The 23795-nt window shown below is 35.3% G+C and overlaps 1 protein-coding gene and 1 long non-coding RNA gene across 6 annotated transcripts in view; one reads left to right on the plus strand and one right to left on the minus strand.

Moving 5' to 3' along the window:
* The first annotated feature begins 591 nt into the window (after positions 1 to 591).
* Positions 592 to 23795, plus strand: part of LOC125243364 (collagen alpha-1(XXVIII) chain-like) — a 42339-nt gene continuing 19135 nt past the window's right edge. For both annotated transcript variants that reach the window (XM_048152984.1, XM_048152985.1), the window contains exons 1-22: positions 592 to 744; positions 1214 to 1350; positions 5616 to 6160; positions 9011 to 9031; positions 10786 to 10836; positions 10914 to 10967; positions 11054 to 11098; positions 11193 to 11219; positions 11342 to 11386; positions 13043 to 13087; positions 15815 to 15868; positions 16365 to 16433; positions 17579 to 17641; positions 17729 to 17797; positions 21075 to 21143; positions 21228 to 21287; positions 21544 to 21612; positions 22136 to 22204; positions 22306 to 22377; positions 22472 to 22540; positions 22622 to 22693; positions 22798 to 22866. In XM_048152984.1, coding sequence (XP_048008941.1) covers positions 1221 to 1350; positions 5616 to 6160; positions 9011 to 9031; positions 10786 to 10836; positions 10914 to 10967; positions 11054 to 11098; positions 11193 to 11219; positions 11342 to 11386; positions 13043 to 13087; positions 15815 to 15868; positions 16365 to 16433; positions 17579 to 17641; positions 17729 to 17797; positions 21075 to 21143; positions 21228 to 21287; positions 21544 to 21612; positions 22136 to 22204; positions 22306 to 22377; positions 22472 to 22540; positions 22622 to 22693; positions 22798 to 22866 — 1767 coding nt within the window. In that variant the 5' untranslated portion in view covers positions 592 to 744; positions 1214 to 1220. The remainder of the gene's footprint in view (positions 745 to 1213; positions 1351 to 5615; positions 6161 to 9010; positions 9032 to 10785; positions 10837 to 10913; positions 10968 to 11053; positions 11099 to 11192; positions 11220 to 11341; positions 11387 to 13042; positions 13088 to 15814; positions 15869 to 16364; positions 16434 to 17578; positions 17642 to 17728; positions 17798 to 21074; positions 21144 to 21227; positions 21288 to 21543; positions 21613 to 22135; positions 22205 to 22305; positions 22378 to 22471; positions 22541 to 22621; positions 22694 to 22797; positions 22867 to 23795) is intronic.
* The window catches only part of LOC125243365, a 36644-nt gene continuing 30658 nt past the window's right edge, over positions 17810 to 23795 (minus strand). For 3 of the 4 annotated variants that reach the window (XR_007179035.1, XR_007179037.1, XR_007179034.1), the window contains one exon: positions 21963 to 22240. This is a non-coding gene — a long non-coding RNA (uncharacterized LOC125243365). Of the gene's footprint in view, positions 21262 to 21962; positions 22241 to 23795 lie in introns of those variants that run through there. The other variant, XR_007179036.1, reaches the window with a different exon arrangement.

The following is a 23795-nucleotide window of genomic DNA, read 5'->3' on the forward strand; positions in this document are numbered from 1 at the left end:
TGCATTTGATTAATGGAAGCTTTTTATATGGCTTATTGCTGAATTGTCATCTCGTCCCGATCTCCTTGTTCTTAGAATGTTTATTCTGTAGTTGCAGAGACAGCCTATGTTATAGCTAGTATATGCACACCACATGAGATGAGGTCCCTTTAAAATATTTAAAAATCTAATTATTTTCTTCAGAGAGCTACAAAATGAGCTCTATGCAAAACAGAGTATTTATTCAGTAAAATCATACATATTTGTCACGGAACAAAGATTTTCAAAGTTGATTGTATAGCAAATGAACAGATTATCATAAGGCCTCTTTTCCTTCTATCAAATATGTACATTTTCCGGTTCATCTTCATCCACCTTGGTCTTCCTCAACATCCCATAATATGCCTAATATTTTTTAAATGGAAACATTTTATCTGACTCCCTGAGACTTTTCCCAGGCATACTGATCGTGACTGAAGAAAGAGACATTATTCACAAGTTGTTTCTCGTAGCAACTTTGTAGAGTAACTTGAAACATCTGAGAGAGAATGAAATAAAAACGGTGATATATCTGAGTCTTCTTCTAAGTGTGTGACAGAAAGAGGGGGCCAGTGTGTGTGTGTGTGTGTGTGTGTGTGCTCAGTCAGGCATATCAGATTGTTGGGTCTGTGATATTGAGCTGATGTTCAGTGCACAACTGGAGTCAGTACAGAAAGTGTTCCACACAGGAGACATGTGGATACTCTCTATTGCATAACAGGCAAGGTAAGCACTTTATCATTTCTTCATATTATTGTTCTGATATTTGTTTTTGTTTAAAACAACATTTCAGCATTAAATGACAAAAATGAACATAAAATGTATCATTAATGTTAAAAATAGCTTACTATTGAACACATTTAACATTATTGCATGATGTATTTGTGGCTTTGATTTGTTTAAAATGTGTTTTGATGCATAAGCTCGGATTCATTACACTTGATTTATTATACATTATTACTTGTTTAGAAATATCCTAGGACCATGTTCAGCTGTGTTTGAACATAAAAAGTGTATTCAAACAACAAGTTAGGGACATTGCCCATTCTGTACATTTATCTTTTAGCCACTTGTGTTGGTCTTTGCATGCAATGCAAATGTAATGTAATGTAAGCAATAAATATGCACCAAGCATTTTTAAGATGCACAGAAGGTCTGAAAGATGTTTTTTTTATTATTATTTTTTTTTTTTAAGGTTAGACATGAATGAAAGCATGGCCAAAGTGTGTTTTCTGTGGCTGTTGCTTTGGCTGCTTGTACCTGCGGCCAGATGCCAGAACAGAAGACAGTCTGGAGAAAAAATGAACAACCTCTCCACACAAATGGACAGTGGTAAATGCATTAGTGTTTTCTTCAGCGCAACATTGATTGTGTTGACTTAGTCTTGCATGTACAAAAGTGAAAGTTAAATATCTTTATTATTTCAATTGTTTCTCCAAGACAGCAATGAGATTAAATGGAGACTGTTCTGTGTGGGTCCAGAAGTTCATTAACTTTTCACTCAAAATTGTTATGCAGATAATAGACTTTAATTTGTAATAAGAATTTTCAGATTCAAGTAGAAAACAGGCCAAATAAAATCATTTTCACTAGTGCTCTCAGGACTTTGGACCCTATATATCACTCTAAAAAAGCCCAATATATCATATTTGATTCACAAATTTCTAAGTTCTCTAAATTATCAGCATGATCAAAAGTGCTGAAACACATGTTGCTATGGAAGCCCGTTTCCGCCACAGTAAAGTAAAAAATTATGATTCTTTAAGTCATCATAATGATAGACTTTCTCGTAATAATGACTTAGTTTCTCATAATAATGAGAAACTTTCTCATAATAATGAGAAACTCTCGTAATAATGAAAAACTTTCTCATAATAATGATAAACTTTCTCAAAATAATGACTTAGTATCTCATCATAATGATAAACTTTCTCAAAATAATGACTTAGTATCTCATCATAATGATAAACTTTCTCGTAATAATGACTTAGTTTCTCATAATAATGAGAAACTTTCTCATAATAATGAGAAACTTTCTCATAATAATGAGAAACTTTCTCATAATAATGAGAAACTCTCGTAATAATGAAAAACTTTCTCATAATAATGAGAAACTTTCTCAAAATAATGACTTAGTATCTCATCATAATGATAAACTTTCTCAAAATAATGACTTAGTATCTCATCATAATGATAAACTTTCTCGTAATAATGACTTAGTTTCTCATAATAATGAGAAACTTTCTCATAATAATGAGAAACTCTCGTAATAATGAAAAACTTTCTCATAATAATGATAAACTTTCTCATAATAATGACTTAGTTTCTCATAATAATGATAAACTTTCTCATAATAATGACTTAGTTTCTCATAATAATGAGAAACCTCTACGCATGCGCAGAGCAGCGGAGCAGAAGGGCGTGGCACGCTAGCGACATCTGCTGGTCAAAGTCAGAGCCATAGAGAGAGATGGCTCTGGCTCTGGTCAAAGTCTCGTAAATGCGAGAACAGCAAACATGGCACGTTATGCAAAACAGTTGTTTTCGTTAAAGTAATCTACAAAGTGCAGTCTATCTATAGTATCATTAAATAACATCAGTTATTATAAATTATCAACATCTTCAATACTTTTCCATGCGCACGAGAAGATGGAACGCAAAGTGGTTTCCGTGGTAACGGTGGAAACTGCTGCATGAACGCGAAGGCTTTCAAAACTGTCAGATTAACGAAGGAATATGACATTTATTCGTTAAGTTTAAGTGCAACGTCTTCATAAAATGTGTGGGTTTATGTAACACGTATTTTTTAAATAACACGTATTTCGCGGATGAGTCTAGGCTATTTCATGTTCAGGTTTGCCTAGACATAGGCGCTGGAAAGCTTTTCTAAACCGGGTCCTAAAGCACTTGGCATAAACCTTCATTCCAGTCATAAACTTCTTCATTTTGCATTGCATTATACGTTTTGCCCCCAAAATAAGAACTACAGAGCTTTGAAAACTAAGCACTGAAATATCATCTTAAGACATATTATATGCATTTTATTAATAGTTCTGTTGTACTACTGTTATAAATCTCGCTGATTTACATTACAAGCTGTCAAATTACATATTACTTTTTGGCTATTTACTGTAAATATCAGCATCTGCTCCGAATTGCATATTGTTGCTCAGTTTGTGTCTGAATAAAATTTAGGTGTTTTTTTTTTTTCTTCCTAGAGAATGAGCTCAATAATCTCATATTAGGGGGACACCGGGGATGGTTGTAACATTTTTGACATTTCTGTATCTTGGAGTGCTTTTAAGCCTGCGTGTTCAAAATGTGATTCAAACTAGTTACAAGTGTCAGCTATTAAATGACAGCTGTTATCTTTGCAGCACAAACAGAAAATGTGTGCTTTAACTTTAGTTTCAAACACGAGGAGTGAAATTCACCGCATAGAGTTAGATGGGGTGAGATGGGGTAACACTGTGATATCCAACAGGCTGATATGTGACATTATGAAATAAGGATTATGATATATATATATATATATATATATATATATATATATATATATATATATATATATATATATATATATTGAAAGCTTTTTATTCAACACAGACTTCTTAACATAATTGCTGTGTGTGCATGATGTTTGTAACAAAAATGAATAAAATGAGCAAATACTGCAGGACAGTGGCCCTCCAGGACCGAGTTTGGACACCCCTGACCTAGGCATACTGAAATTCAAAGAAAACATATAAATACAACTAAACATTTATTTGGGACAGGTTGTAGCATGCTTCGTTGATGTTATAACTAACCCAGAGTCTTGTAGCCATGAACTAGCTCACCTTACAGCTAACAGACAAAACACTAACAACTTGCATTAAAAAAAAATATGTACATAAACACACAATTAACATAATTTAACTTTGAAGAGTTTAACTACAAAGCAGGAATTGCTATAAAAATAAAAGTTTTTTTAAAAAGTTACTTTCTTATATCAAAATAAGTTTTTCTGCCACAGGGCTCTACTTTCTCACATGTGGAATAAAGACTAGCATGTGTGAAGTGAATCAAGTGATTTGTAACTTGTTCCTGATTGGAGAAATTGGAAGTGTTTCAATTAACCCATGTTACAACCATCCCTGTTCTCGCGCTTTATGAGCCGTAAAAGCCTAATGCATCAAATATGATACTCAACAACAACAAAAAACATATGCATTGAACATTTGTCTAAAAATGTTCAATATACTATGGAAGATTGTTTCTGCCAAGGAATAAAACAATTTAAAAGGTAATTGCGACTTTTTATCTCTCAATTCTGACTTTATAACTCGCAATTGCGAGAAAAAAAGTCAGAAATGTGATATAAAAAGTCACAGACCTTTTTTTATTCAGTAGCGGAAACAAGCTTTCACAATAAACTGTTCCATAAAAAATATATATATTTCTGGCTATTATTTCATACACTCTAAAAATGCTGGGTTAAAAACAACCCAAGTTGGGTTGAAAATGGACAAACCCAGCAATTGGGTTGTTTTAACCCAGCGGTTGGGTTAAATGTTTGCCCAACGTGCTGGGTAGTTTTATTTGACTAAACTGTTGTATAAAAATTACTGTATTGCTTGCTTAAAATGAACCCAAAATATGCTGGAAATTAACATTTATTAATATGTTTAATAAATGAGCATTTATTAATAAGATAATGAATAATAAACAATAAACATTTATTAAATTGCTTATTAATAAATGTACACCTTTTGATTATTATTGTTGCCTCTAGTAATTATGTGTCTGATTTTTAATTTCTCACCTATTTTGGATTCATTTTAATCCAGCCATATAGTCATTTTTAATCAGTAGTTGGGTTAAATAAAGCTACCCAGCAGGTTGGGCAAACATTTAACCCAACCACTGGGTTAAAACAACCCAATTGCTGGGTTTGTCCATTTTCAACCCAACTTGGGTTGTTTTTAACCAAACATTTTTTAGAGTGTATGTAAGGCTATAATGGGTTAAAAATAAAGGTTCCAAAAGGCGGTTTTCCCAGTGATGCCACTGAACAACCATTTTCTCACAGAGCCTTTCGGTGAGCAGTTTTTAAAGAACTTTTTTTTTTTTTTTGTCAGTATGAACTACATTTTAATAATCTAAAGATCCTTTTCCACTACAAAGAAACTTTTTTGTAACTGAAAGGCTCCAAAGGATCCCTCGATGCCATTAAAGGGATATTTCACTGAAAAATGATCATCATTTACTCACCCTCAAATTGTTCTAAACCTGTATAAATGTTTGTTCTGCTCTACACACAAGATATTTGGAAGAATGTTTGTAACAAAGCATATCTCGCCCCCCATTGACTACTATAGTATTTTTTTCCCCTACTATGATAATCAATGGGAGACGAGATCTGCTTGGTTACAAACATTCTTCCAAATATCTTCCTTAGTGTACAGCTGAACAAAGAAATGTATACAGGTTTGAAACAACTTGAGGGTGAGTAAATGATGAGAGAATTTTCGGTGAACTATCCCTTTAAGAACCTTTATTTTTGTATATAGCCTAATATGGTATGTGTAAAGAGTTTATGGCTTCTTTCATTTCAGAGTTAGGATGTCAACTAGAGATCGCATTCATCCTGGACAGCTCAGAGAGTGCGAAGGACTTTCGGTTTGAACAAGAGAAAGAATTCGTGCACTCCTTCAGCAGGCAGGTGATGCAGATGTCTTGCTGGCATTTGAATACTCGTTTGGCGCTCATCTCCTACAGCAGCTCAGTGCATATTGACCATCGCTTCAGGGACAGGCAGGGCTTGTTCCTGAGCAGATTGACAAATGTCATCTACATCGGTCATGGAACGTATACGACATATGCCATATCCAACGCCACTCAGCTCTTCACCAGCGAAACCAAGGAGCAGAGTGTTCGGGTGGCTCTGCTCATGACCGACGGCATTGACCATCCTCAGAATCCTGACATCACGAGGGCGGTCAACGAGGCCAAAGGCCACAACATTACGATCTTCACAATAAGCTTATCAAAGAACAACGTGAACAGTGCCAAACTACGGGACATAGCGAGCAGTCCAGCCCAGCAGTACTCCCACAGCCTCACTGACCCCGAACTGGAAGAACGGCTCCTGCAGCAGCTCGTGAGGCATTCAATTCATCTGTCAGCCTGGTTAGGTTTAGCAAGATTAGACATCATGATTATTCATAATAATCATCATATTATAAGAAAAATGGTAACACTTTACACAGTTAACTACATTAGTTAACATGAACTAATAACGAACTGCACTTATACAGCATTTATTAATCTTTGTTAATGTTAATTTCAACATTTACTAATACATTCTTAAAATCTTGTTAACATTAGTTAATGCACTGTGAACTAACATGAACAAACAATGAACAACTGTATTTTCATTAACTAACGTTAACGAAGATTGGTACATACAGTAACAAATGTATTGCTCATGGTTAGTTCATGTTAGTTAATACATTACTGTTTAACTAATGAACCTTATTGTAAAGTGTTACCAAAAAAATGATAGATTAAAAATTGGAAGTGAAAGATGCATACAAATAGCACAATTAAAGGGATAGTTCACCCAAAAATGAAAATTTGATGTTTATCTGCTTACCCCCAGGGCATCCAAGATGTAGGTGACTTTGTTTCTGCAGTAGAACACAAATGATGATTTTTAACTCCAACCGTTGCCGTCTGTCAGTCGTATAATGCATGGCAATGGAAACTTCGTCTATAAGAGTAAAAAAACTATGCACAGACAAATCCAAATTAAACCCTGCGGCTCGTGACGACACATTGATGTCCTAAGACACGAAATGATCGGTTTGTGCGAGAAACCGAACTGTATTTATATCATTTTTTACCTCTAAAACACCACTATGTCCAACTGCCCTGCACATCCGGTGTGTGAGGTCTGACAACGGCAGTGATGTCTAGCACTCATTGAAGCAAAGCGCGAGACATCACTTCCGTCATCAGAACGTGTTTTCTGACCTCACCAACCGGATGTGGAGGGCAGTTGGACATAGTGGTGTTTTAGAGGTAAAAATGATATAAATACTGTTCGGTTTCTCACACAAACCAATCATTTCGTGTCTTAGGATGTCAATGTGTCGTCACAAGCCGCAGGGTTCAGTTACTATTAAGATACATCAGCATTTTGCATTTTGAATCAAATTAAATCATGATTCCATGGGCTTCAGTGCAAACACACAAAATCACCTTGTGCAACAGAACAAAGTATGAAAATATGATTATAATTAATTATTATTATGTATTTATTTTTTTACATTTATATATATCGTGCCTAATAACACCATTTAGCGTTTCAAAATTTAATGCAAACCACTTCTTGGGGCTTATTGCTTTTATAAAACGGTTGGTCCATAAAAGTATTTATTTTAATTAGGTCACAGGTGTTAGTTTGTAGAGTAATTTACAACAGCTTCGAACGCGGCTCAGCCAATCAGAATCAGGTACCGGAACTATATTTTACCGTATATTACTTACAATTAGTAATATATTTTTTATTTCAATTTTATTTTGATACAACACATTAAAAATAAAAATGCATTTGGGAAAATTGTTTTTCAATGATTTTGCTAATTAGCATACTGCCAGGTAATGCTAATTAATTAGTATGTGATCTTTGCTCATGGTCACTCAGTTCTGTTTTCAATGCACTGCATGGTTCACTGTACATTTAAAACCATGTAAATTAAAAAACATTAAATAGAGTTTCGGATAATTCTAATTCCATGTTTGAAGCTGATGTAAAATGCTGATAAACACAAACCTGTGACTTGGGTCAATAAGAAATCACCTAGCAACTACCCAGAATACTTTAGCAACCAATATTCTAATTAGTGCTGTCAAATTGATTTTGTCACAGAGACGAACTCCGTGATTCCCTCCTCTGGCCATCAGAGGGCTCCTTCACCTGAATATTGACCCTTAGACATACACACTACATTTCCCATCAGCCCCGTACCTGGCATTACGTTGCTCAGCTGCAGCTCATTCACTGGCCTATATAAACTGACTCTTCACCATTCCTCTTTGCGAGGTCTTGTATTACTTTGGTTTGCATTTCTGAGCGTTTATTCCTGTATTTCCTGGCTGTTTATGATTCTCTGCTGCCTGCCTTTTGGACTATTTGCTTTGTTTCTGATCTGTGATTGTTCTCCGCCTGCCCTGATCTACTGCCTGTTTATTGACCACGACTGTGTCTGCTCTCCGTTACTGTGTTTGCTGGTGTCTGACCATTGCCTGTTTGACCACAATTCTAATAAAAGCCTGTTTATGGATCCCACTTCGAGTGACGCCTCGTTACAGATTTATCGCAATTAATCACATCTAACATAAAAGTTTGTGTTTACATAATATATGTGTGTATCATAATATTATATGTGATTATATACACATATATATAAATATAGTAATACACACACATATATTATGTAAAAAAAGTTTATGTTAGATGCGATTAATCGCAATAACTTGATTTGACTCTAATGCATGTGGGCTGCAACATGCTAATAATTGCTCAAAACATCTTGCCAAATGCAAAGAAACATACCACTTACACTTTTCTGTTTCTGCACGACAAAATTTCTTTTCTTTTTTACAGCCTAGCTGTTATTTTGGGTCAGAAAATGGATGCTCAAAGTTTCTATTTGTGAGGGTTTGAGATCCAAATAGTGTATGGTCTGCTATCCTGAAGCGTGGTTAACACATCAGTGGGTGAATCAAACCTGTGTGTGAGGGATTTTCCATATGAACACAGAAGAAAGCGTCTGCCGTTCACAAAATGTCAAGCACTGTCTGTGATCACACAATACGGGTCTCTTAGAAATGCATTATAAAGCTTTCCACATATCATGCAATTTGGCAGTAAATTGGACTTGTTTTGGTACTGTCATAGATTTGTGTCCTAATTCTTATTTCTCTTTTCATTATTTCCCCCTAGAAAATAATCACAAAGAATGAAGTAAGTACTGAACCATCAAAAAGAGTGGCCCTCAAAGTATTCAGACACTTTAGTCTGCAACCATCTCTGAATGTCATTGCATTACAGCAAAACTACTATAAGTATATCCAACTTTACCCAGATACAGTACACTTATGTAAACAACAAATACTATATAGCACATCTCAGCTGCATGATCGTTTATATTGACACAAAAATGTAAATAATATTTATAATTGTACAGATCTACATAAAGATGGATATATATTGTATCCAACTTTTTTCCGCATACATGCAGTAAACTCGAGGCACTTACTCAAAGCCATATATACAATATAGCAAATCTCAACCGCCTGATTTTTTTTTGTCTCAAAATGTAAATATATTATTGCCCAGCTCTTTATATAAAGTTATATACACACAGGTTGGACAATGAAACTAAAACACCTGGTTTTAGACCACAATAATTTATTAGTATGGTGTAGAGCCTCTCGTGGCCAATACAGCATCAATTCATCTTGGGAATGACAGATACTGTACAAGTCCTTCAGTGGCCAGAGGGATTTTTGAGCTATTCCTCTTCCAGAACAGAGTCTAGGTCACTGTGTGATGCTGGTGGAGGAAAATGTTTTCTGACTTGCTTCTCCAATATACTCCAAAGTGGCTTAGAAATATTTAGATCTGGTGACTGTGCAGGCCATGGGAGATGTTCAACTTCACATTCATGTTCATCAAGGCATTCTATATTGCTGTGTGTATTGGTGTATTATCATTCTGATACATGGCGCTCCCTTCAGGGTACAATGTTTGAAACATTAGGTGCACATGGTCACCCAGAATGGTTTGGTAGTCCTTGGCAGTGATGCTTATCAATCACAGTAGGGAATCCCATGATATTGCAGACCAAACCATCACTGATCCACCGCCATGCTTCACTCTGGGCAGCAACAGTTGGGTGTTCAGCCTCTTTGGGGTTTCTCCACACCGTAACTCCCATGGATGTGGGAAAGACAGTGAAGGTGGACTCATCAGAGAACAATATGTTTCACATTGTTCACAGCCCAAGATTTGCACTGTTTCCACCAATGAAACCAACATTTGGCATTGGCACAAGTGACCAAAGATTTGGCATAGCAGCCCGGCCATGAATATTGACTCTGTGGAGCTCCAGATGAACAGTTTTGGTGGAAACAGGAGGTGCGCATTTAATTCTGCAGCTGTGGTTTTATGTTTTTTGGATACAATCCGTGTTAGTACCTGGACATCCCTTTCAGACAGCTTCCTCTTGCGTCGACAGTTACTCCTGTTGAATGTTTTTCATCCGACAGTACATGGTGGTATGCTGACATTACCCTGGATACCATAGCTCTCGATACACCAAAATGACTTGCTGTCCTGTTCACAGATGAGCCAGTGAGACATGCACCATTAGTTGGTGCTCTTTTGATCTCTGATATGACTCCAATTATGTTGTGTGAATTGCAATATTTTATGTACAGCTGTGCTATTGCTCTGCTAATTCAACCTTCACACCCTGCTCTTACTGATGGAATGTAAAATCAATGAAGATTGGCCATGAGGCTGTGCATATATATAGGTGTGAAACCTCCAAAACTATAATGGCCAGTGTTTCAGTTTCATTGTCCAACCCTGTATAAATGTCCCCAACTTTATTCAAAGCATATCCACTCTCAAAGCATTTCACACCAAAAGTGATTACTCAACATGAACAATGCTGATTGCAAACTACCTGTTGGTTGTATTTCTCTTGTCAGTGCCCAGTGTGTATGTGTGAGAAAGGTGAACAGGGACCTCCAGGACCTCCTGTGAGTATCACTCGCATGGAATTGAGGCCATTTTCCCTCACTGGTGTCATTTATGAGGAAAACTCTTTTTTGTTTAGGGTAAAAAAGGAGATCAAGGTTATGAAGGATCGCCTGGTCAAAAAGGATCAAGGGTGAGAGTGAAAAAAATTACCATATTTGTTTAAAGGAATTGTGATGATTAGATCTGTAGTTTATTGTTGTTGACTCATTGGTACAGGGGGAAACAGGAGCACCTGGTCTTCCAGGAATCAACGGTCCAGAGGTACATCACATCTTCATATGGTCAATTTATACATTTTGTCTTACTACTGACTCTCTGACCAACGCGGTTCTTGTTCCTGGTTCCTCATCCACAGAGAAGACCTGGGTTCAAAGGTGATAAGGTGAAACATCCTAGTTTTATCATCTGCATATGCATTTGGGTTATTGCAATTAATTGGTTAATATTTCCATGTATTGTCCTAAGTATACAGTATATACACAATAATATTGAGTCATGTTTTAGGGGGATCAAGGTAATTGTGGACCACCAGGGCAAAAGGGACATACGGTAAGTCTTCTCAACTGTTGTACACCCTAGTGAAAAAAAAATGCATTTATTTTATGCTAAGTTTAATTGCATTTACATTTGCATACTTAATGTAAATAACCTGCAATTGTACTTTTAGTATACTAAATTGGTATACTTAAAGTCTGCTAAACTGGAACAAGTATTTTTATGTTGAGGTCCAACTAAAGATATACTTAATTTGATTGTGCTAAAGTGGAACTATTGCAAGTATACTTTAGTACAAGTATATATGTCTTGCATTCAAATTATACAGATCATACTATCCTTACTGATAGTGATATTAAACACAGAAAGTTAAAATGTCAAACGTTTACTGCATGAAAAGTAAATCATTTTAATTTACGCGTCACATATAAATCCGTAAGACCGCCAAATCATGTAATTGTGTTTTTGTCAGGAGCAGTTGTGGTGCATTGAGAGTTGAAGCATGCAGAGACAATCGGCAGAGGAATGTTACGGATGATTATATTTCATCCGCACACACGGAAACACAAGCAGTTCTGCACGTTCACATTTTTTTCACAATTGTTTTAGTGTGCGCACAAGAATAAAACTAATGTGCCGGTTTATGCAATTGCTTCATGTTGCGTAATGACAGATAATGTCAGGGTAAAAGGGAAGGGAAGCAAAACATACTTGATATTTAATGTTGCGTCTAATGGTTTTATTTCTTCAGCAGCTTAAAGTTTAATGCACGTTCGTGTTGTATAGCAAAAGGCCGTTTCACGTTTATTTTCACGCTCCACTGTCTATATTAATAATTTTGTCGGCGATTCACAGTCTTTTATATAATCATAAAAGACTTCCATATAATTTGTGCTGTCATTAATAGTTGTCATTAATAATGTCTGTGCGCTTATAGCTGTAGAGAGAACACAAAGTTACACCAGTTTAGCGTAGTCTATAAATGTGTGGTGGCGCAACAGGTAAGCCGAGTGCTCTTGTGCGACCCGGGTTCGATTCCAGCCCGTACTGGATCCAACTGCATTCAATATACATATAAATCTGTTCCCATTGTCTCACTGATGTTCACTGGATAAGTAAGTTACTGGTATACTCAGGCTGTCTGTAAAAGGCATATTCTAAAGCTGTAACTTGATTTATAAAGATTACTTTATTGTAGTCTATTTGAAGCACACTATAATGATGCCATTAGCACACTATAAGTTCACTTGGAATGCCATTGCAATGTGTTTTATCAGTATAATGTAAATGTATGTCCAACACTCTTACAATGTAATTGAATTGCAATTCTAATGTCACCAAAATACATTTAAAGTTTATGCTGAGTGAATTCTGCATTTCAAAACTTAAATACAAGAGTATATTTAAAGTGTACTTGCGTTTACTTGGAATAGTTCCACTTTAGCACAAACAAGTATATTTAATACAACTTTAGTTGAACTTCAGCACTGCTTTTGGACAACTAAAATGCATTTAGTACAAAATTAGTTGTTCCAATTTAGCAGACTTTAAGTGTACCAATTTATAGCATGCCACAAGTACATTTAGTTATACTAAAGTACATACAAATAAATTGTGCTTAAGTATATTATTTTTTTTCCCTAGGGCAGTTTACTATTGTTCTGAAATATGTCACATATGATTAATTCAATTTTATGTCTCATTTCACAGGGCGCTAAAGGGCCTCGAGGGCTGAGGGGCCCCAGAGGAGAGCAGGCACTGTATAAATATTTACCTCTTTACATGACATATTATATGCCACATTTCAGGTTTCAACTGAATTCATGATGCATAACAGTAACTGTATTTTCATTCTTTATCACTTGATGATAATTATTTAATAACTGATTATTTCATTTGATTCTGTGAATAATCTGTGTATGAGTCTTCAGTAGGCCTAAAGATTGTGTATATTCCTTTATGTATGGTTGCCGAGAGAGCTCAACGAGCTGCAACTGAAGAAAACACATGCAAATAGAAAAAACACCAGCATATTAAAAAAAGTTTGACAACACGTGCTGCAAATACAACGCAACCAAATACAGAAACCCGCTGCAAATACTCACAACGCAACCCAATACAAAACCCCACTACAAATACTCACAACATAACCAAATACAGAAAAGCACTGCAAATGCTTGCAACGCAACCAAATACAGACACCCGCTACAAATACTCACAATGCAACCAAATACAGAAACTGCTGAAAATACTCACAACGCAACCAAAAACAGAAATGCAAATACTCACAACAACCAAATAGAGAAACATGTTGCAAATACTCACAATGCAACCAAATACATACAGACCACAATGGAAATGTTTCAAGGTGACTCCAACCAGGTTAAAACCAGGTCAAAATAAATGTGTTTCTGTATTTGGTTGCACTGAGTATTTGCAGCACATGTGTTGTCAAACTGATGAAGATGTTTTGTTAATTTGCTGGTGTTTTTTCTATTTGCATGTGTTTTCTTCAGTTGCAGCCCATTAATCTCTCTGGCAGCGTGTTGAGTTCTCTTGACCACCGTATGCATAATTTTAAAAAAGCAGAACATTTTTTCTAATTAGATTTTCTCTCACAAAAATGTTTGGAAAAAATGAATTCTTACAAATTCCTCCAATTAATTATTTTATGAATTAATAAAACTCATGGAACTCATACAGGCTTAAATTTTATTAATACTTTTTTCATTAATTTATGTATTTATGAATACACATCATGAATAGTTGTGTGATCTTATTCATCTTAGCCAGTACAATATGTGTTAATATCTCTGAAAATATGAAACAAATGATAATTGTGTATTTCATCCATACATACAACTATATAACTATAAACACAATTAATAACATTTATATAGCAGTACTATAATGCTATTTTTGCTGCCACTATTTAATTTTTTTTTAACTTTTAACTTATAAAATGTAACTTTTCAAAGATGCAGAAAAATACAAATATATATATAAAAAAGGTGTGTATAATATCACAATTTAAGAAGTGAAAAAATCATTTGGTGAGAATAACAAATGTCATGCGACTAAAGAAACCGGTAGTACAGTATGCAGTTTTAAAAAGGCTGATCTTTTCATTCGAAATCTGTGATTTGTTTCTCATTAAACGTGAGAAAGTGATATAGATAGACAGACAGACAGACAGACAGACAGATAAATAGATTTAAAAAACTAAATGCATTAGTCTTATCATATGTTGGGCCCTATTTTAACGATCTAAGTGCGTGGTCTGAAGCACATGGCGCAGGTGCACTTAGGACGAGTCCGAATCCACTTTTGCTAATTTAACGATGGAAAAAATGGTCGGCACGCAAGGTGCATGGTCCAAAACGGTTGTACCTAGTCTCTTAATCATGGGTGTGTTTTGGGCATAACGTCCAATAAACCAATCAGAGTGTCATCTCCCAATCACTTTAAAAGCCAGGTGTGCCTGCACCATGCCGGATTGCTATTTACATGGCAGAATATAGACACCCTCAACCTGACGAGTCAGTTTAAATATAATGTGTGTATTGCCACGATTGGTCAAATAATTAGCCAATTTCATTCGTCATTACTGCAAATAGGTAATTCTGATACATGCAATGACTATCCATTATGACATGTAGGTATTTTTATCTTTATGTACACAATAATAATCTTTTACATTGTAATTCTTTTATTTGCTGCTGCACCTCCCTGTGTGTGTAACAAGCAGAGTGTACGCGTGTTGTGCACCTGCTTATAGGGGGATATTACTAACGCGCTCTTTAAATAACAAAAACAAAATACTGCGGCATTGACTTTAGAGCAGGTTTTTGTTGGTCAGTGGCGCAGTTGTTTTCAGTTGCCTCAAAATAGCAACATGCCAACAATGCACCTGAACACACCTGACCAGCACACCCATGGGCAAACAGATGGGCACGAGTGCATTTGCCATTTAAACAATGTGGGTACTGGACGTGAAAATGATAACTGTGTCGGGGCCGAAACTAGCAAAAAACACTTGCGTCGCACCTGCCGTTGCATTGCACCAGGTGTATGATAGGGCCTGTTGTCTCATCACATAAATGTGGTGATCATAGCAGGCCATGGCTGTTTCCCCGCTCTGCACTTATGGAATGCGATCGGCAGATCGCTCGTAATCCTAAACTAATGTACACATGTAAAGCAGTGAATCCAAGCTTGCATGGTTATATTTCTTTTTCCGAGGGTGACTTTGTACAGTGGGATTAGTAAAGAGACTGAATAGCTCAGATTGACTGGGTCAGGTCCTTCAGAACCCACATTAGCATAGTTTAACAGGCATCTACATCTGCCTAAAAGTGCCATATCAACCTATGGTTTATTATAGGCATATGGCTGATTAATTGTTAAAAAAAAATTTAATGATTAAAAAAATAATGCATGAAAGTGTACCAATTTTAACATGTTTCTTCTTTATTTTACCAGGGTTTGAAAGGGCCTCCAGGAGACCAGGGGCATGAGGGTCAAGCAGGACCCAAAGTATGATCATATCATCCATTTCTTTGCCAGTGAAACGTCTGTAACTGATATTTTTGATATTTTAAATAGAGACAGATGTCTGGGTGGTAAAGAACTGACATTTTAGGGATGTTTCCATGTCAGTTTAAACACAGATTTTGCCTCATGTTTAATCAGGAAGTTTTAACAAAGAGTGCCTTCAAAATCTGACAAATATATAATAGCACATTAAAAAAAAAAACCTAAACTGCTAGACACAAGGGGTGCTTTTATGCTCTGTAAATGTCATTTGGAACATACATGAGAGAATGCATTGGGTGATCAAAATGTGTACTGAACCCTTTCACCATACCTCACGCTAATAGTAGGATGTTGTTAATACTAAAAGTTGCATTGCGACATGCATCCAAGATTAATGAGGTTTATAGTATTGAACAGCAAATATATCATCTTTAAATCTATGTGAATTTTAAATTTATGTGGAGATGATGTCCAAATTAATCACTTTTACTCCTAGGGTGATCGAGGGCCGGTTGGTGCGTCTGGTCCACCAGGAGATAATGGAATTGGATTCCCTGGTCCAAAGGTAAACTTTTCAGCTGGTTGTTCTCAACAAGACTTAGTTCATATTATACAAAAAAAAAAAAAAAAAAAAGTTTAAAGCAGTGGAAACATAAATCGTTTAGGGTCAGTAACAAGCTTTTGAAAGAAATTAATAATTAATACTTTTATTCAGCAGAGATGCATTAAATTGATCAAAAGGAACAGGAAAGACATTTATAATGTTGCAAAGGATTTCTATTTCAAGTAAATGCAAAAGAATCCTGAAAATCTACAAAAATATGAAGCAGCACAACTGATTTCAACATTGATAATAATAAGAAATGTTTCTTGAGCAGCAAATAAGTGTATTAGAATGATTTCTGAAAGATCATGTGACACTGAAGACTGGAGTAATGATGCTGAAAATTCAGCTTTAATCACAGGAAAACATTACATTTTAAGATATATTTACATCAAAAACAGTTCTTTTAAATTGTAGTAATATTTCAAAGTACTGTATTTTTTATCAAATAAATGCAGCCCTGGTGTAAGCATAAGACACTTTTCAAAAACATTAAAAAATCTTTTGAACGGTAGTGTAAACATTACAGGCATTACTGTTGTTTCTATACAATCCCAGAGGAACATTTATCGTTCAGATGTTGCTCTTTTTTTAAGTCTCAGATTTTAGACTAAGTTTTGGATGTTTCTTCTAAAATTAGAGGAGAACGAAAAATGGAAACAAATAAGACAGTTATTGAAATACAGTAAGATTTAGTCTTTAATGAGAAATGTTTGAGTTTAATTGAAGATCTCTTACATTTTAACTAAAGATTTCAGTGTCTTGGCACAGATTTGAGGAGACATGTGAAATTACTGGTGACGGTGTCTCTAGAGGAAAATTAAAGTCTTCATTTGCTTTCGATTTAATCTCATTGCTGCAAAAAGATAAATGATTGAGATATATATAAAAGAGATCTCAATATATAAGAGATCTCAATTGTGGTTTTTCTTTTCTATTTCTATTGGATGCTGTGATTTGGAGGCTTTAAATAAATAAGTTACAACAAGGTACTTTCCTGTTCCAGAGGTTTTAGTATGTTGATGTTCTTGTCCATCACAATGTAAACGCCTACATGCGGTGTATTTTATTCAATCTTAAAGTTATTTGAGGTGTGATTGTTTTAGGGTGACAAAGGAAACCCAGGAAGACCAGGTCCTCCAGGTCTAGTTGGTCAGCCAGGTCTACCTGTAAGTATAAACAGCCTCTTGTATGACTTTAAAACATGCATCTACTGTACAGATTATAATGAGATAATGATACATGCATCAATGAAGGGTCCTCCAGGTTTACCGGGATCACAGGGGAAACCAGGAGCTCCAGGTGAAAGACTTCCTGGTCCAAAGGTGAGCAGATACACTTGCGGTTCCTGCTTCTTTTTTAGGTCATTCCCTTTTCAATGGGCTCTCTGACCTTTTCTGAAAGATAACTTTTGAAATTTACTCACCCTTGCATTGTTCCAAACCCCTAAGTCATTCCTTCTTCTGTGAAAAACAAATGGAGATGTTTAGCAGGATGTCCTGTTGCTCTTTTCGATACAGTAAATGTGAATGAATTTAGTCATGTCAGTAACATACACTCTTGAAAATAAAGGTTCCAAAATGGGGTTTTCACAGTGATGCCATAGAAGAACCATTTTGGGTCCCTCAAAGAACCTTTCAGAGAAAAGTTCTTAAAAGAACCATTTTTTTTTAGCCTGAAGAACAATAATAATCTAAAGAACCTTTTTTTTTCACTATAAAGAACCTTTGGTTAAAAGGAAAGATTCCATTGATGTTAAAGGTTCTTCATAGAACCTTACCCTAGTGAAAAAAAAATAGTACATTTAAGCACAATTTATTTGTATGTACTTTAGTATAACTAAATGTACTTGTGGCACGCTATAAATTGGTACTTAAAGTCTGCTAAATTGGAGTTCAACTAAAGTTGTATTAAATATACTTGTTTGTGCTAAAGTGGAACTATTCCAAGTAAACGCAAGTACACTTTAAATATACTCTTGTATTTAAGTTTTGAAATGCAGAACTTACTCAGCATAAACTTTTTAAATGTATTTTGGTGACATTAGCAATTCAATTACATTGTAAGAGAGCTGAACATACATTTATATTATACTGATAACAAACCTTTAGTGATTTTAGTGTGCTAATGGCATCATTATAGTGTGCTTCAAATAGACTACAATAAAGTAATCTTTATAAATCAAGTTACAGCTTTAGAATATGCATTTTACAGGCAGCCTGAGTATACCAGTAACTTATCCAGTGAATATCAGTGAGACAATGGGAACAGATTTATATGTATATTAAATGCAGGATCCAGTACGGGCTGGAATCGAACCCGGGTCGCACAAGAGCACTCGGCTTACCTGTTGCGCCACCACACATTTATAGGCTACGCTAAACTGGTGTAACTTTGTGTTCTGTTCATTGGTGGAAAATGTGATCGTGCAGAACTGCTTGTGTTCCCGTGTGTGCGGATGAAACATATACACATGTAACATTCCTCTAACGATTGTCTCTGCGCGCTTCAACTCTCAGTGCACCACAACTGCTCCTGACAAAAACGCATAAATGATTTGGCGGTCTCGCTGCGGATTTATATGTGACGCATAAATTAAAATGATTTACTTTTCATGCAGTAAAAGTTTCTGAATTTATTTGACATTTTAAATTTCTGCGTTGTTTTTTTTGTTGTTGTTGCTCAGAATCAGTTTAATTAATTAATTTAATAATTCAAAATATTTTGACAGCCCAAAGGGCTGCAGTCCATATTTCAAAGTGCAAATAAGGGCTATTAAAGTAGAATTAAGGTGCATTGAAGTGCATTAGGAATACACTCATGTAATAAAACTTCTGATCAGGTATGTGAATTTCTTTCACCATTTTAAACTGACTATATGTTGTTTTCTTTATTTGTCATATTTACAAATATTTACTATAACTACTGTATAGTAGCTACTGATATATGTATGTATATCTATTTGCAACCATGCAAAATTGTGAAAAGTGCTATTGAATTACATTAAACAATAGCCTACCTGATATTCAAAGTTTGAGCAAATTATTTAAAAAAAGTAAATGTCATAATTATAACTTACTGATTATTTTTTGCAACTCAAAATACATTTCCTGTAAAGTTTTATCTAGGCCAATACTATTTTTTTTTAATACTAAACAAGTAAAACTCAAATACTGCTTATTGAATTGGACATTTAATCATAACAGGTCAACATAGTATTCAACAAAAATAAATTACTTAAGTAAAAATGTAACAAATGAAATCATTTTATTTGCAAAATTCTCATGGTTTATGTCTGAGCTGTAGGAAAAAGTTGGGTTTCAAAATTCTGCCCTTACAGCCAATTAGCAGAAACTAGATGTTTCAGTTCATACCTCATGTTTTCTGTGGTTTGCACAAAAAGAAAGTCTCATCTAAAAAATGATAAAGCATCATCTAAAAATAATTTGATCATTCTCAGATTTGAAATACACGGTGAGACTTGTGTCTTTAGCTACAATGACTTTCTAGACTCTAAAGTTTCCTTCTGACAAATATGTCAAAATCAACACAGATTCTCAATAGTGTGCACTCCAGTGAGTTCGGTTGTTTAGAAAAGTACAGCAAAACCGATTGTTGGTGAGTGTGATGGCATTGGCTTTATGGCTGTTCAAAACATCAATCATTGTGGTTCAACCAATAGTAGGACGTTGGAGCAGGCCAATGGGGGTCAAGGTTTAGCTTCAGTAGTTACAGTGTTTTCAAGTCATGTCAGAAAGAATGTATTTAAAATGCACATGAACATCAGCACAACTCATAATTATGAGTTAATTTCCTTAAGAGTTTCCGAGTTAAGTACGTGATGGTGAGAAAACATGTCAGAGGCATTGGATGCAGAGAAAAAACCTACCAAAATGTATTTCAAATAGGCCTACATTTAACTGAAAACCCATTAATATACAGTAGTCAGCATTTGAAGTGGATCAAAAAAGTTCATCAAAGTTGTCCTTAGAAGAAGGTTTTAGATGATGCTTTTCAGATGTTGACTATTTAGAGACATAATGACAGTATTTTAATTAAACTTTATTTGCAGTTCTTCTTTATTGCACAATGCACAATGCATATTTACCTTTATTCATTTATTTCTAAATATTAAGCATAACATGTTTAATATCACTATTAGTGTAAGGATAGTATGATCACTGTATAATTTAAATGCAAGACATATATACTTGTACTAAAGTATACTTGCAATAGTTCCACTTTAGCACAATCAAATATACTTAAGTATATCTTTAGTTGGACCTCAACACAAAAATACTTCCAGTTTAGCAGACTTTAAGTATACCAATTTAGTATACTAAAAGTACAACTGCAGGGTATTTACATTAAGTATGCAAATGTAAATGCAATTGTAGTAAACTTAGCATAAAATAAATGTATTTTAAATAGATTTTAGTATATTTATTTTTCACTAGGGTAGACTCCAATATACAACCTTTATTTAAGAGTGTACATTTAAAATCATATGAAATTCCTCTTTGTAATTGTTTCCCTTTAATGGTCATGTGAATAAAAACATTGACATATCACTTTTTAATCTGTTTTGTGTTTGTGTCTTAGGGTGACCGTGGCTATGTCGGCCCTACTGGTGGACGTGGACCCCCAGGTTATGGAGTCAACGGTGAAAAGGTATGTTGCAGTTGTGTGAGATTTTAGTTGGCCCTATAAATGGCCATTTTGCATTAAATTAAGCCCCTGTATCCATCCTCTTAGGGCAATGCGGGACCACCTGGACCAATAGGAGTGCCTGGCAGGGGAATTCAAGGAGAGAAAGTATTTTATGTTTATGTTATTTTTCTGTATTTATACCAATATTTATATGCTAGATAAGGCAAGCTTCATGTTCTCACATACATGCTTATAGTGTTAGTGATTTAAACAAATCCCTAACCCTAAGTAATAAACACTGTTTGTGCTATATTCATATACAATATGATTCCTCAAATCATGCAGCGTGTTGAGGAGTGTGCTATTACTTTTCGAAACAATTGGAAACATTTAATTGTCACCTTCATCTTAATATCTAAAGGGGATTCAGGGACCACCTGGTCCTCCTGGTCAGAGAGGGAATCCTGGGATAGGACTCATGGGTCCAAAGGTAAGACTGCACTTCTATATGACTTTTTTTATTATTTTTTTAAGAAATTGAGTTTTATTCAGCAAGGATGCATTAAATTGATCAAAAGTTAGAGTAAAGGCATTTTACATAGTAACAAAATATTCTATTTCAAATAAATGCTGTTCTTTTGAATCCTAAAAAAAAGTATCATGATTTTTACAAAAAACATGAAGCAACACAACTGTTTTCAACATTGATAATAATAAGAAATGTTTCTTGAGCAGCAAATCAGCATATTAGAATGATTTCTGAAGGATCATGTGACACTGAAGACTGGAGTATTAATAAATTACATGTTAAAATATATTCAAATAGAAAACAGTTATTTGAAATTTTTATATATTTTACATTATTACTGTTTTTATTGTATTTTTGATCAAATAAATGCAGTCTTGGTGAGCAGAAGAGACTTCTGTCAAAAACAACAACAACAAAAAATATTACCAATCGCAAACTTTTGAGCGATATCTAAACACTGTGTTTTCGTTTTGTTTGCTGTCAGGGAGAACAGGGATTCCCTGGAGATCCTGGAGCCACTGGAGAAAGAGGAATTGGAGAACCAGGACCAAAAGTAGGTTGTAGTTTCAACTAAACTGTTAGACATGACCTGAAAGAACAGAATAAAGTATCAAATAATGAACTCAGAGTTGTGTTTATGGGTTGATGCCGTAGGGTGAACCTGGATTCCAAGGTTTACCAGGTAAACAAGGTGAACCAGGAGAAGATGGAGCCATGGGACCAAAGGTGCTCTTAATAGCATGTTAGTGATGGATAGCATTACATCCAAAACTTTCAGGCATATCTTATAATATACTATATGATTTCTTGTTGACTTTAGGGTGATTTAGGCCTACCAGGGCCCAAAGGACAAGACGGACCTCCTGGAAGAGGCCTACCAGGAGAGAAGGTGCCATGCCTACTAAAATTATTATATTAAAAATATATATAGAACAGTATGTGTTAAAGAGGTTGTATCTTCCTTCAATAGGGGGATCGAGGGGACAGGGGCTCCAGAGGCCAACCAGGACCATTGGGACCAGCTGGGCCAATAGGGGCAAAGGTGAAAACAACTCATTCATTCATCTTAACAAACACAAAATACTATGTCAAGAAAAGCCCTATGTCTCTGTCACTGCTGCTAACAGTGTCTTTCATTTAAAATAGGGAAACCCAGGGAATGTTGGACTTCCAGGTGTTCCTGGGCCTTCAGGAAGAGGCATACCAGGAGCTAAGGTACATTCAAAATGTTCTGGATTCAACACAAGCTAAAATAAAAATAAAAAGCAAAAATCCTGGTCACACTAGCTGGGTTTCCATTACAGATTTGCTCAAAACTTTTGCAGTATTTCTAAATGTCGATAAAAAAAACTATTGTGAAATTACGGCATTTCCATTAACGAATGTTTTACAACCTAAACGTAATTTTTTCCTCGCGCAATAAGTCATTCCAAAAATCATGGCAACTGATGTTAGTAGGTTTAAGTATATTGCAGCCACTGCACTAGCCATTATTTTTAATCGAAGGAGACGTAGACATGTTATCCAAGCATTAATGGCGAGGAAAGACCCCTATACTAGAGAGCGGCCACATATGAGGTGTTTCTGGGCGTTTATCCCTTATATCTGCTTTGAGGTGGCATTCCAGCATTCCCATTTCTTTTGTCATTTATGAGTTTAATGAAGAACTCTCATCTTCTGTCCAAACATACCATGCCATCTTTAAAGAATGGTCGACTTTTAGGTACGTTAGGTAACCTGTAAATGCGAAAAAACAAAATTTTTCTTTTTCGAATTGCCTGAAAAACCACCTCATGCAAGAGTAAAGAAATTTTTGCGAAATATAGGAGTTTTTTAAAAAATTACACGATTCCATTGGGCGCATTTTCAATTACCAATTTTAAATTGCGCAATTTGAAGGGTAATGGAAACGCAGTTAGTAAGACACTTACAATGGACGGTGAATGTGATTTCACCAAGTAGAACATGTTCCTGGATCAACATCCTTGTTGATCCTGGAGCAACATTTCAATCAACCAATGAGATCTGACAGGTTTACAGTTTATGTCAAGTTTATGCTTACAACAAGGGTTAGGTGCTTCTACATCAGTGGTATTCACCTATCATTTCCCTCTGACTTTAGGGATCCGTTAGGGGTACGGTTA

Source organism: Megalobrama amblycephala, linkage group LG13 (genome assembly GCF_018812025.1).
Source record: "Megalobrama amblycephala isolate DHTTF-2021 linkage group LG13, ASM1881202v1, whole genome shotgun sequence".
Lineage (NCBI taxonomy): Eukaryota > Metazoa > Chordata > Actinopteri > Cypriniformes > Xenocyprididae > Megalobrama > Megalobrama amblycephala.